This window comes from Cyprinodon tularosa, unplaced genomic scaffold (assembly GCF_016077235.1).
Source record: "Cyprinodon tularosa strain WSP-4 unplaced genomic scaffold, ASM1607723v1 ctg398, whole genome shotgun sequence".
NCBI classification, from domain to species: domain Eukaryota; kingdom Metazoa; phylum Chordata; class Actinopteri; order Cyprinodontiformes; family Cyprinodontidae; genus Cyprinodon; species Cyprinodon tularosa.
In genome coordinates this window covers 138,232-151,882 of record NW_024039116.1, presented here as the reverse complement: position 1 = coordinate 151,882, position 13,651 = coordinate 138,232, and the positions used below count along the sequence as shown (strand labels likewise).

Below are 13,651 nucleotides of genomic sequence, written 5' to 3'. Positions count from 1 at the left end.
AAAGGTGGTAGGAAAGTATAGTTTGTCTTTAGAAAATATGTATAATGTGCTCGTTACTGTCGGAACAGTTTAGATTGACCCTGAGGTTCTGGCGCTTATCTGCTTTCAGCCACGTCTCAGTGTACATTGGTTATTGTCTGGCCACCCCTATAAAAATGTTCTGTCTATGCCTCTGCATTCTAAAAGTAAAAGAATGAATAAAAAATTTGACTTATTTTCAGGATATATCATTTAAGACTTTGCAACAACTAAAAAAAAATCTCTTCACAATAAAAACACAAATATAAACAAAATAGTCATAATCCAGATTAAGAAAATTACAATCTGACATTGTGTTTATAACTCCTTTTTTTGTATTCTGTGTTTTTTTTTCCCCTGCTTGCTGTAGTATGAAGAGTTGCTCAACGTGGAAGTTGAGAACCTGCTGGTAAGAGATTTCATCCTCAGTGACTCTTATCATTCTCGGCAAGATCTGAGCAAGTAAGTTGTAACAAAAAACATCTGGTTTCATTGGAAAGAAATGATCTGGAATTGGACTTAATTTGCTTAATTTGTTTGCGTCTACTGCTCGTAAAAAAGTTAAACTTTAATTTTTTAAAGGTTTGATGTTAGAAGTTTGATCATTGTTTGCATATTAACTTTCACAAAAATAGTGTTTTGCTTTGAATCTTCTCTCAAACAAGAAATGTTACATTATTAAAAAAGAAATTGTCGGTAAATATTTATTTTTAAAACTTTAATACATAACTTAAAAGCAAGAATAAGGCTTTTTCATGCCAGTCATCTTCCAGTCTACTCTAACAAGCATCCCAGCCTAAAAAAAACTCTTCCTTACAGCTGAGCTTTACGCTTTATCACTGATTTCATGTATTTGTGATCCAAATTTTTTTTGTTAAAATATAGTTTTACAAGCCTAGTTTTGCTCTAAATGAATCAAATGAATCACTTTAATAATGGATTCTACCAGATTAGTTAAGTCCATTATTAAAGCTCATGCAGATAAATTATTATCTTGCCTGTGATCTGAGAAGTTCTCATTAACATCTTGCTCCTGTTTATCTCTCTTTCCTGCCATCTGTCCACTTTATATAAATGTTTATATTGGTGGAATAGCAGTTGTGGGGTCTGTTTTAAAAAGCAGGTTAAATGAAAACTACGTTTTCTAAACCTGAAAACAGGGAAACTGACTTTTGTGGTTCAGAAAGAGAGTTTTTTCAACCTCTGTTTCTGTTACTGTCATAGCAATCTCCCCAGAGCTAACCTGGTTAGTAGCAGGTTTTCTTCAGTAAACTCAGAGCCCTCTGTCTTTGCTCTCTTTACTGCCAATCACGTTGTTTTATTTCCTGATATAGGCAGATTTTTTTTCCTTCACATTAGGTTTAAAAACAAACAAAAAACTTTTAGTCCTTTTGAAGAGGATCTTATAAAATAATTATCAATAAATGATTCACAGAGAATGAATGATCCTTCATATTCAAAAAACTATGTTTACTGTTTCACCTCACAATCCTTTACATACACTACTGTTCAAAAGTTTGAGGTCACATTGAAATGCCCCTTTTTTTGAAGGAAAAGCACTGTACTTTTCAATGAAGATAACTTTAAACTAGTCTTTAAAGAAATACACTCTATACATTGCTAATGTGGTAAATGACTATTCTAGCTGCAAATGTCTGGTTTTTGGTGCAATATCTACATAGGTGTATAGAGGCCCATTTCCAGCAACTATCACTCCAGTGTTCTAATGGTAGAATGTGTTTGCTCATTGGCTAAGAAGGCTAATTGATGATTAGAAAACCCTTGTGCAATCGTGTTCACTCATCTGAAAACAGTTTAGCTCCCTACAGAAGCTACAAAACTGACCTTCCTTTGAGCAGATTGAATTTCTGGAGCATCACATTTGTAATGGGTCAATTAAACGCTAAAATGGCCAGAAAAAGAAAACTTTCATCTGAAACTCGACAGTCTATTCTTGTTCTTAGAAATGAACGATATCCCATGCGAGAAATTGCTAAGAAATTGAAGATTTCCTACAACGGTGTGTACTACTACTCCCTTCAGAGGACAGCACAAACAGGCTACTGCGGGTACTATTTAATGAAGATGCCAGTTGGGGACCTGTGAGGCGTCTGTTTCTAAAACTACAGACTCTAATGTACTTATCTTCTTGCTCAGTTGTGCAACGCTGCCTCCCACTTCTTTTTCTACCCTGATTAGAGCCAGTAGGGCCTCTATACACCTATGTAGATATTGCACCAAAAACCAGACGTTTGCAGCTAGAATAGTCCTTTACCACATTAGCAATGTATAGAGTGTATTTTTTTAAAGTTAAGACTGGTTTAAATTTATCTTCATTGAAAAGAACAGTGCTTTTCCTTCAAAAATAAGGACATTTCGGTGTGACCCCAAACTTTTGAACGGTAGTGTACATACATCACTTTATCCGTCCTCGTATTTGCAGCATTATACAGACTTATTTAACAGAAGTTGATATTAGTGATAGCACATTAGTGTGTGTTAAACAGCATTGTAGAAAATAAAACTGCACATACTGTACAAACAGCACCAGTCCCATAGAATGGCTTCAGGATGCTCCTCCTCTACCTTCTTATACGTTTATCACTGATAACAGCTGCTTCAGCCACCTCTAAAGCCCTCTAAAAAGTTTTATTTACTATTTACCTACTTTATAGGTCTTATCTGCTTTATTTAAAATGTACCTATTTAAAAAACAACAAAGTTTTAAAGTTTTACTAAAAATGAATTATATGTTTCAGTCACACAGATTTCATGTGGTGATTAAAAAACGACTCAGTTAACAGGTGTAGTGGAAAAAAGTATTAAACTATTCGCCCCAGTTGAATAAACAGAGATTGATGGATTTCACTCAGTCGGCACTTTATTTTATCTTCGCAGAGAGTACAGTTCATCATACCACCCTTATCGCATGGTAATAAGCCTTGTTCTGATCTGGCAGCATTTGTTCCCCCTTACTTACAATAATGAAAAGTAGTTAGAGTCAAAACAAATTAAAGACACTTTTTTTAAACAGTAACATGTTATGAAAAACCTTGAGAAAAAAACCTGGCTTGTTATGGAAAGAAGTATGTCTTGTCTACAAACACCCCTCACTCAGGCTTTGTGTGACCTTGCAGGTGAAACTGACTGAATAAAAAACTTTTATAGTGAGTAAATAGCATAAATCAATAATGGAAATAAGATAAATCTAAATTTTTTGACCACACAAGTTATCAGGTTTTTGGTTTGGACATGCAGATCTTTTTTTTTTTTCATTACATAAAGCATTACTGAAATAATTTTCAGATTACACATAAATAAATTAATCAATTCTACAGTGAAAATGGAATAACCTTTGGATTAGGATTTATTCAGTGAAAATCACCTACTGAGCCTACTGAGGCATAGAAGGAAAATCTGAAGCCATTCTATGGGACTGATAGCAGCTAATGACCCATTTTTTTGATGATAACATCTGGAGCAACTGCAAATAACCAGTTAGTCTACCGTGTGATGGAAGACAGAGTCAAACTGAGGAGGAAACTCACGACATGATGATCAGGTTTTTATTCTTCATCCTCTCCTGCTGCCAGAGGATTTTACCTAAACTAGATTTCTCTCTAATATTATCCTGGTTACAGCAATCCATGGCAGGCTGTTTTGATGTATTAGTTTTACTTAATATATATCTCTGATATCTGAAAAAAAAAAAAAATTCCCTTGTCACAATGAACAACTCTCTGGATATCTAGAAATTCATTTCAGATCTACAATCTCAGTTTGTTAATGGTCATCATTTTTATTATTTTGACTATAAAGAAATATATTTCAGATATCATAAATACATATTCAGTCAAGCTGATAGATGCCAGAACATTCACTTAAAACGTGTAAACATTTCTAGGTATATAAAATTTTATTCTTAGGAGTATAATTTAGTTTTTCTTTACTTTCTGAAATTCAGTTTCTGCTGCAAAAATGTAATTTTGAAAATGTATTATTACAATTCAGTCTAGGAATGTTATTTTGGATCTTATTTTAATGATCTACAAATCGAACAACAGAAAGGAGAGTGCTTTTAATAAATGTAAAAATGGTCTGCCTTTTAGTCCACTTCATAAAAACGTATGCATTAACCTGAGCAACAAACTTCTCCTTGGCCATCTTCCTCTCTTTTGCAGCTATAGCACTGTTTCCTCTGTCTTTTAAACACTTTCTCATTTTTTTTTTATTATTTCATCATTAATATCTCTAGTTCCAGTGGGGTGAAATAGGCATTTCCTGTTACCTGTCATCATGGTGACGGGGCTCCACTGATAATGGCTTTTCATACTTGTCACGCACGTGGTAAACTCTAAGTGGTTCTACTTGGAGTTGATTGAACTGACGAACAGCAGCTTTTGTGAAAATTAAGAGTTTCTTAAAACTGATTTGTGAAACGGATCCCTGGTGACTAATTGAACAGGGCTATGTGAGATGTTTAATCATCTAGATAGCTCATTGTGCTTGGGCCGCCAGGCTACAGGGTGACCCTTAAACTGGCATTTTGATTTTGATTTTCAAATGAAGGTAAATTGTGCCCCCAAAAAATCTTAAAAACTAAAACAAACAAAAACAACCATCATTTAGAAATCTCCTTAACTGTATCGCAGAACTGTCAGCTTTGTTGCTTTATCTGCATGAGGCTGTTTGTCACCTGTTATCCTCCTGTTTTAATAATAAGATTGAATCACATACAGGTCTGTCTAAGCTCCAGATGTTATTGAGACAATTCAACTTAAAGGGGCTTCATAGATATGCAAGCCACCCTTTTCAGATTTTTATTCATTTTGGTATTTTAAAAGCATGTTCTGCATTGCGTATTCATCACATCAATCTCAGTATAACACATTAGGAATAAAATACAAAGTATTTAGCAGGATGCAGAAATGTTTGCAAGGCAATGTCAGGTTTGGTGGAGATTTGAGAGGATGACCAAAATGCAGAGACTGTAGCTGAAGGTGGTTTAATTTAAAAGGTGGCAACAGAAGCAAAAATCCAAAAACATAAATCCACAAAACACTGAGAATCAGGAATACTCACAACAAGGGCAAAGAATTGATGATGAACCAGCAACAGTGACTGCAGAAGGTGCATATATGGGAGACAGAAACAAAGACCAGGCTAACCAGCAGATTGGGAGCAGGTGTGGACAGAGGAATCTAGAAGGGAGCTAGGCTGACACAAGAGGGCAATAGAGGGCAAACAAGAAATACCTCAGAACTCAAATACAATAAAAAATAACTAGAATAACAAAAAATGGAAATAAAACCAATGAAAAATCAAAGATAACCTTAAACAAAACCAAAATCATGACAGGCAAAGGACATAGTAGAGAAACTGAAACAAAATGTAGGAACATGTATTTCAACGTGGAATATAATTAGAATTAGATATAAACCTTAAATGATAAAAACATTCAACCTAATGCAGAAAGAAATCATGTCATTCCTAAAGTTTTATAAACTTCTCTCTTTTCCCAGATTCATGCTTCCAGGGTATAAGCTGGATTTTGATTTAGTGTTTCCAGGCCAAGTCTTCAGTCAGACAGTGACCGTCATTAATAAGGGAGCCATTCCTGTGTCCTTCTATACTGACAACAAACATCTAACAGGCACAGGTGACACAAACACTGCTGTAATCTGTCCATGATGTTTTAGTTTTATTTTGTTTTTCAAATAACTGGACCTCAGATATCAGATCTTAAATAAGTTGTCACTAAGAATGAACCATGAGACCTTGGACGGATTCGAAAACAAGTCAAAGTTGTGATGTTTTCTTTCACAGGTTTTACACCAGAATTAGAAGGTGTGAAGAGCCTTGATCCTGGTGAAACTCAGACTTTCTCAATCAAATTTGATTTTCAATCTTCCAATGCAGAGACTGGGCAGACAAAAGTCATTCTGCTGATAAAGGTGCTTTAAAACATCTGCTGCCAACTCATAAAATCCCAGAGCTTAGAAATGTCTACTATTCCATTCTCCCCGTAATGTACAGCCTAACTTCCAGTGTTTTCTGTTTGTTTTAAAGCTCACAGATGGTCCAGTGGTTCCGATCCAGCTGTGTGCTGACATCAGCATGCCGGAAATCACTGTTTCAAAAGACATGCTGCTGTTTGACACAGTGCAGTGTGGCATGTGTCAGGTAAAATGAAACTGAAACTTCAAATTTCAAATAAACATCAGCCTATTGCTGTTTAACTGAAAATAATCCCCAGCTGATGCTGGTGAAGATTTTCAGCATTCCAGTTCATAGTCATTTCAAGTTAAAAAAAACAATCCACCGGACTTTGTTTCCAAGTTTGAAGACGTTTTGCTTCCCATCCTGGAGGCTTTTTAAATTCAAATGTCAGAAATAGCATTGAGATGCTTTATACAGTAGCCCAACAAAGCCATTAGAGGGGAACAGAAGACCTCACCTATTGAGCCAGGCCATCAATGGCCTTTAACAACGCCCCTTTCAGAGACATAGACGGGTATAGGGCTTTACAGGCTAACAAAGAAGCCAAACGACCCCCATTCCAAAGGGGTGGACCCGTTTGTCCGTTTCAATTTGCATGTTTTCTAAGCAAAAACAACGCTTTGAATTGAAAAAGCCTCCTGGAAGCGAAACGTCTTCAAACTTGGAAACAAAGTTCAGTGGATTGTTTTTATTCTTTTTCTGAATGACTATGATTTGGATGACTGAGAATCTTCACCACAAAATAAAAGAAAGGTTTTACTTTCTGAGTGATGGCATAAGCAACAAAACCAACAGTTGTTTTTTTTTTAATTTTTTGGAATCCCCAGCTGATGCAGTGTAAGGACCTTGCTTACCCTCATATACAGCTAACCCTATTTCCCAAGCAGCTCTCACACACACCAGATATTTTGGGGGGAAAACTTACCCTTAATGTTTGCTACTGAATTTGCAGATTCAAACAGTACAGCTGCAGAACTATCAAATTGTGCAGTGTCGGTGGAGCATGGCTGAAGAGGTGAAACCTCTTAAAAAGGTGTGACTGTTTGTTTTTTAGAATCATATCAATCCTATCCATCTGTTAAAATGTGGTTTAGTGTCTAATGTTACGTTTTTCTCTGAAACGTTCTGACAGCAGCAACAACGAGCTCCAGCAGTATTCCAGATGATTCCCTGCTCTGGTGTGCTTTTACATGGAGAACAAACGACGGTCCATGTCCTGTTCAGTCCTGTCAAAGGGGTAAAGATTTTTGTAATATTTCAATGCTCACTCACTAATGAATCTTAACCTCTGGTTTAAATAAGCTTGACTTGGTTGAAGAGCTGAAACAGCACTAGAATGTTTAAAAAACTCTTTGTTTTCTAGTGTTCATACAGAAGACGGCTGGTGGTCAGAGTGTCTGGCAGCAAGCAGCAGGTCTTCATTACAGCTCAGGGTGATGCTGAAGAGCCACAGCTCGACTTCTGCCCATCTGTCCTGGAGTTCGCACCGTGTCTTCCTTTTAGCTCAGAGTCTAAAGCCGAGGTCAGAGTGAAAAACCTCTCCTCCTTCCCCGTCGAGTTTTACTCCCTGGAGTTCGACACACAGTACCTGAAGGAGGAGGAGGTAGCTATGTTTTAAAATGCGAAGGCAAGGTCTCAGATATATTGCAGTAGCAGTCATTCAGAATAGCCCCTTACAGTCAAAAGCCAGCCAAAAAAGCAGCCCACTCCCCTGCAACTCCCAGCAAAATCCCCTCCATGAACCCAACATATTTTTTTACTCTGACGCCACCCTTTCACTGAATTACAGGGTCTGAACAGGAGATGACGCTTCTGTTTGGATCTTAATTTCCGCAAATCAGGACAGAATATTTTAGTACAAAGATTGATGTTTAAATAGGAATTGTAGGAAAGTGGGGACATTTTGAATGGCTACTACTGTAAATGTATAGTTAAAGAAGATAATTAATGATCTACAGCCCATTGTTGTTTTCTGTTGCCCAAGTCTTTTCCTTTTAGGGATAAACTGCATTTAATTAACACCTAATTCTCTATATTCCGTTGGAGTTCTTAAATTTACTTGTTGCTAATAGACATTTTTAAGAAATCCCATTGATTTAGTAAAAGACAACTTCCTCTGGCAAAGAAGAAACCTTTGTGATGCTGAAGGTCCTGTACACTAAATTATCATGTTGTTGCCCATTTGAGGTTTAGAAGCTCTCTGCTTCCTTTTACAGGAAAAGTCTGGTCAGCAATGAATAATCAAGGGATAATTTTTTATAACTACAACCACTACATTTGCGGTGATTTAATAAATTTACTGTGGATCAGTAAAAAAATAAAAATAATGATTTTTGTCGCAATCACTTAGTCTGGGAGTGGCCAGTTTCACTCAAATATAGTAACACCTCCCTTCTGACATCTTCCGGCAATGACGTCACGGTGCTGTAAGCCTAGCGCCGTTCTCCCCGCTTTACAAGCAAAATCAATGGGAACTACTAGACACATCTGCAATTATTGAAGATTTCCAGAAGACTTCACCATTAAATTCACCAGAGCTATAGTGAAACTGACAATGCCCACGTACATGGCAGTTGGATGTTGTAACAGAAAGGGTGAAAGTAATAAAAATAAGTTAATTCACCTTTCCGATTTATAATCCTCCACGGACGGGTCTGCGTTGGATTGCCAACTTGAAGAGGGAGGATTTGCCATCGAACCAGAGAGAAAAAACATGTAATATGTAGCCAACATTTGGAAGAAGAATGTTTTCAAGATGATTTGGATAATAGTGCGTTGTGACAAACACCAGATACAGCACTGGGACTTGATCAACAGCCGATACCGCACCGTGGCGTCACAAACATGTAGGTGGCAGTAGTGTTCTTTGACAAACATGGATGCCTCCAGTAAATCACATTCAAATGAAAATTACTCTTAATTTAAAAACACTTAACATTTATTTAACAGTATGTAATATTTTCATATTTGAAGGACCTTCAGAAGTTTTAATTCTGAATATGACCGGACTTTTCCTTTAAAAACACTGTTGTGGTGACTGTTAAATAGGAACCTATTTTTGGGCATCACTGGGCCATTTACGGTGCTTTAATGACTGTCCCTGTAGTCATACTGTAGCATACAACATAGATCACAGGAGTGCATTTTCCAGCTGTTTTTGGAGTGAGTTCCTCCCTGCTGAATGACCCTCTAACAGGAGCCATTGTAGCCCTAGCTAACCTGAAACAGGGAATGTGTAGTCTGACATAGATCATTTTTGGTTTCCTTTCAGATCCTGCGGCGAATACAGGAATATGATGACAACGACACTCTGTTGCTCCCCCCCAGGATTCCTGGAGAGGGTCTTCCTGCAGAGCTGCTGGAATATTGCTCCCAGCTAAAGGATGATGGTTATTTCTAAAAAACATTACTTCTTAGATATATGCAGAGGTGTCCGGTAACAAAGTACAAATACTTTGTTACTTTAGAAATAATATAAATATTGGCTATCTATTATTTACTGGAAAAAAATAGATAATAGACTAATTTGTTTTATTTCATTGAAGCTCATTTTCATTGTGGCCTGTACAGAATCAGATTTACTGCCAAGTAAGTTTGCACTGACAAGGAATTTGACTTAGCATTTCTGACAAATTATATATATATATATATATTTATACACAGAATACAGAATCTATAGCTATATACATAATAAAACATAAAATAAGCTAAATAAAACACATAGTATATAGCTATATACTCTACCTGGTATTTAGAAAAAATAAAAACCATCAAAATAATTATTTTTATCCAGAATTTCTTTTTTTTTTTTTTTTGTGGTTTGACTCGGTGCTGCCCGAACTTGTTGTTCACCACATACCAAAATAAATTGCTTAGTGTTGTATGGGGTGATGCAAAGTTAAATGTGACACTGTTACCATTAGTTATAAAACTAGGAAAATTAAGTATAAGGAAATTAGCATCCAGAATTTTTGGAAAAAAAAGTTCTATAATAGGGTAGCACAGCTGCAAAAAATCTAAGTCTAGATAAGTCATTTTTTCTTAAAACAAGTGCATTTGTTCTTGGACTGAAGAGGTAAAAGAGACATTTTGCCAATGGAACAAGACAATGTATACTTAAAATAAGAAAATACAGTTGCATTGTCTTATTTCAAGTGCATTTTATCTAATTATGTTATTTTAAGAGTAAAATTACTCATTCCATTGGCAAACTATCTCATTTACCTACTCAAATTAAGGGTGAATACCCTTAATTTAAGTAATTTTAACTTATTTCTAGATTGTTTTTGCAGTGCAGGATAATGTTTAAAGCTTTTGTCCTTAACATTTTTGCCTACGTTATGTTAAAGGAAAGCTCTGTGTCGACACCTTGAAGCTTTCTCTCTCTGGTTCGTTTTCCTGAAAAGGGACAAACTGTTTAAATAACACTTTATAACGTATTAAATTGTATTAAATAACCATGAGACATGACAACAGATTTTGATAGAAGTTATAATCTTACTCAGATCAGAGAAGCTGCTTTACAGAAGGAAGCTGATTATCAACCAGGCTCACTGTTTGGGAAATGGCCACAATAAGCAGTTAAACAAGGATTTTATACATCTCCAGTCTGTCACATCATCACATCATTACATAATACACGTTTGCAGATGAGGAGACATCCATGGCTCTAGCCATATCATAATATTACACTTTATTCTTAGCAGAAGAACACCGCTCTTAGATAAATTACTGGGGAAAACATCAGTTCTGACATGCAACAGGCAGCTAATATTAAGGTGTAATAAACTCACACATCATCAATGATAATTATCCTAACAATTACTTTTACGTTTTTTTACTTTAAGTAGTTTAAAAAAAATACTTTTATACTTTTACTTGAGTAAAAAGCTTAAGTTGATACTCTACAAAAGTTGTTTTAAACAGTAGGATTTGTACTTCTACTAGATTAATAAACAGTTCTTACAACTCTGGTTATATGCCAACATGTCTTTGTTTTATTTTTTAGATAAATGGGTACTATAAAGCTTATTTCAAAATTTCTATTTGTTTGTCTATAGAGCTGAATGTTGGCATGGGGGAGAATGAAATAGAGAAAGATGGAAAAGAAAATGATGAGGAGAAACTGGAACCAAATGAAGCGCCCGTTAAGAGGAACTCATTTAGAATGAAACCAGGTGTATTCCGTGAGTACTAAATCTGAAGCGGAGCAGTTACACAACTCAGCCCCTTAAAAGATAAAGTCTTATTCACTATCAGGATCTTTATTTTTGGATCCAGTTGTTTCACAGTTAACCAGAGAGGGAATCGGTGCGAATCAAAGACAGCTGGAGATGACCCCTCTCACAAGAGCGATCGCCCGCCATATACAGCCTGTCCTTTCACATGATACAGCCACAGCATATGCGCACGGAGCAATTGCTATCATTGTATATGGAGCCCCCCTGACAGGTAAAATTTCACCTTTTTCTTTTCTGTCATAATAGATTCAACTACAAACAGAGTAATTTCTAAACCTTTCTTTTATTTGACGTTGTTTTCCAGATAAAAGCAGCATGGCAGCAAGTTTGGCACGTCACTATGGGGCAGTTTGCTTAAGTGTTGATGCTGTGATCACAGATGCGATTCAAAATGGCGTTACTCCAGCCAGCCTATCAGCGAGACAACTTTATGATGCTGCTAAAGCTGATTATGATCAGAAAAAGACTGCAGAAGCTGGTAAGTCTAAAAATCTAAAAATCCAGTCATAGGCTACATTCGCCTTAATGATCAATTCCGATTTTTTTTTTGTAAAATCCAATTTTTTTGCGTTGCCGTTCACATTTCCAAATATATTCGACTTGTACGTGATCTTCTCTGTCAACAACATTCATAGAGCTTAAGTGTCCCGTGTGCGCAATAGAGGACGCAATGATGTCACATGGAATGGTAGTGCTGAAGAGCATCTAGCGATCTTTCCCAGCTTTAAAAACTCAATATTTTAAAGATGGTTAAAAAATAAATACTGCCCCCCTCATTATCACCCACCACGGTTGTTTTATTTCCGCTTCTGTGTAGCAAGACGCAGGATAGTGACCTTTGCTGAGTATTAATGATGTTCAGGTCGGATGAATGGGACCTGGGTGTTCAGACTCAGGTCGCATTTGAAAAGATCAGATTCGTATCAGATTCAGGACCACACAACCAAGTGGCTTGGGTCGTGTTGGAAAAAATTGGATCCGTGTTGAAAAGATGAAAAGATCAGATACAGGTTGCATATTGACAAAGAAATCAGACTTGGGTCACCTCAGGCTGCTGTTTGAACGTAGCCATAAAGTCGTTTATGATGGGCACCAAAGGAAAAAATAAATCTGTGGACCTTGTCTTCTAGCCAAAGCCATGAAGGAAAAAGATGGAGTCGAACCTGCACCGTATCCTGAAAGCTCAGATCCTGATTCAGATTCATTTTTGGCTAACCTTGAAGATCTTGCTGCAGAGCAGAATGAGAAGGAATGCAGTCAAAATCTCTGCACAGCTCCCCTAAAGTCAGAAAGTACAACCAAAGATTGTTCTGTGGTAAATTGAGCTAATTTCTCTTCTTCTTTTAACACTTTTTCATGATAGAACAGATACTGTAAGTGTTGATACTTATTTGTTCGGATTTTGTTGCAGGAAAGAAAAATGTCGACAGTCAGTTTTTTGCTACCTGAACAGCTGTTTGTTGAAATCCTTACAGAAAGATTTCAGGTACGGTAAAATATAATGAGCAACATGCCCAGTGACCTTATGAATAGGACCTTAAAAAAAAATCACTGTGAATTAGAATATGATTAAAATGGCGGTCACTGATTAGAGAATACAGATGCATTGTCTGAAAACTAAATCCACTTTATTAATCTTATATTGGTGTGCTTTTGATGACATCGACATCATAGCCTTAATAAATAATAAAATTATATATATATATATATATATATATATATATATATATATATATATATATATATATATATATATATATATAAATATATACACTATATTGCCAAAAGTATTTGCTCACCCATCCAAATTATTGGAATCAGGTGTTCCAATCACTTCCATGGCCACAGGTGTATAAATTCAAGCACCTAGGCATGCAGACTGTTTTTACAAACATTTGTGAAAGAATGGGTCGCTCTCAGGAGCTCAGTGAATTCCAGCGTGGAACTGTGATAGGATGCCACCTGTGCAACAAATCCAGTCGTGAAATTTCCTCGCTCCTAAATATTCCACAGTCAACTGTCAGCTGTATTATAAGAAAATGGAAGTGTTTGGGAACGACAGCAACTCAGCCACGAAGTGGTAGGCCACGTAAACTGACGGAGCGGGGTCAGCGGATGCTGAAGCGCATAGTGCGAAGAGGTCGCCAACTTTCTGCAGAGTCAATCACTACAGACCTCCAAACTTCATGTGGCCTTCAGATTAGCTCAAGAACAGTGCGCAGAGAGCTTCATGGAATGGGTTTCCATGGTCGAGCAGCTGCATCCAAGCCATACATCACCAAGTGCAATGCAAAGCGTCGGATGCGGTGGTGTAAAGCACGCCGCCACTGGACTCTAGAGCAGTGGAGACGCGTTCTCTGGAGTGACGAATCGCGCTTCTCCATCTGGCAATC

At 36.7% G+C, this 13,651-nt stretch overlaps 1 protein-coding gene across 1 annotated transcript in view; it reads left to right on the top strand.

The window, feature by feature from the left end:
* Window positions 1-13,651, top strand: part of hydin (HYDIN axonemal central pair apparatus protein) — a 135,164-nt gene that overhangs the window by 50,898 nt on the left and 70,615 nt on the right. The window contains exons 30-42 of the mRNA XM_038297814.1: window positions 389-480; window positions 5,541-5,677; window positions 5,845-5,972; window positions 6,088-6,201; window positions 6,971-7,051; window positions 7,151-7,255; window positions 7,382-7,621; window positions 9,290-9,407; window positions 11,079-11,204; window positions 11,299-11,469; window positions 11,563-11,736; window positions 12,389-12,573; window positions 12,670-12,744. Of these exons, the coding sequence (XP_038153742.1) occupies window positions 389-480; window positions 5,541-5,677; window positions 5,845-5,972; window positions 6,088-6,201; window positions 6,971-7,051; window positions 7,151-7,255; window positions 7,382-7,621; window positions 9,290-9,407; window positions 11,079-11,204; window positions 11,299-11,469; window positions 11,563-11,736; window positions 12,389-12,573; window positions 12,670-12,744 (1,746 nt within the window). The remainder of the gene's footprint in view (window positions 1-388; window positions 481-5,540; window positions 5,678-5,844; window positions 5,973-6,087; window positions 6,202-6,970; window positions 7,052-7,150; window positions 7,256-7,381; window positions 7,622-9,289; window positions 9,408-11,078; window positions 11,205-11,298; window positions 11,470-11,562; window positions 11,737-12,388; window positions 12,574-12,669; window positions 12,745-13,651) is intronic.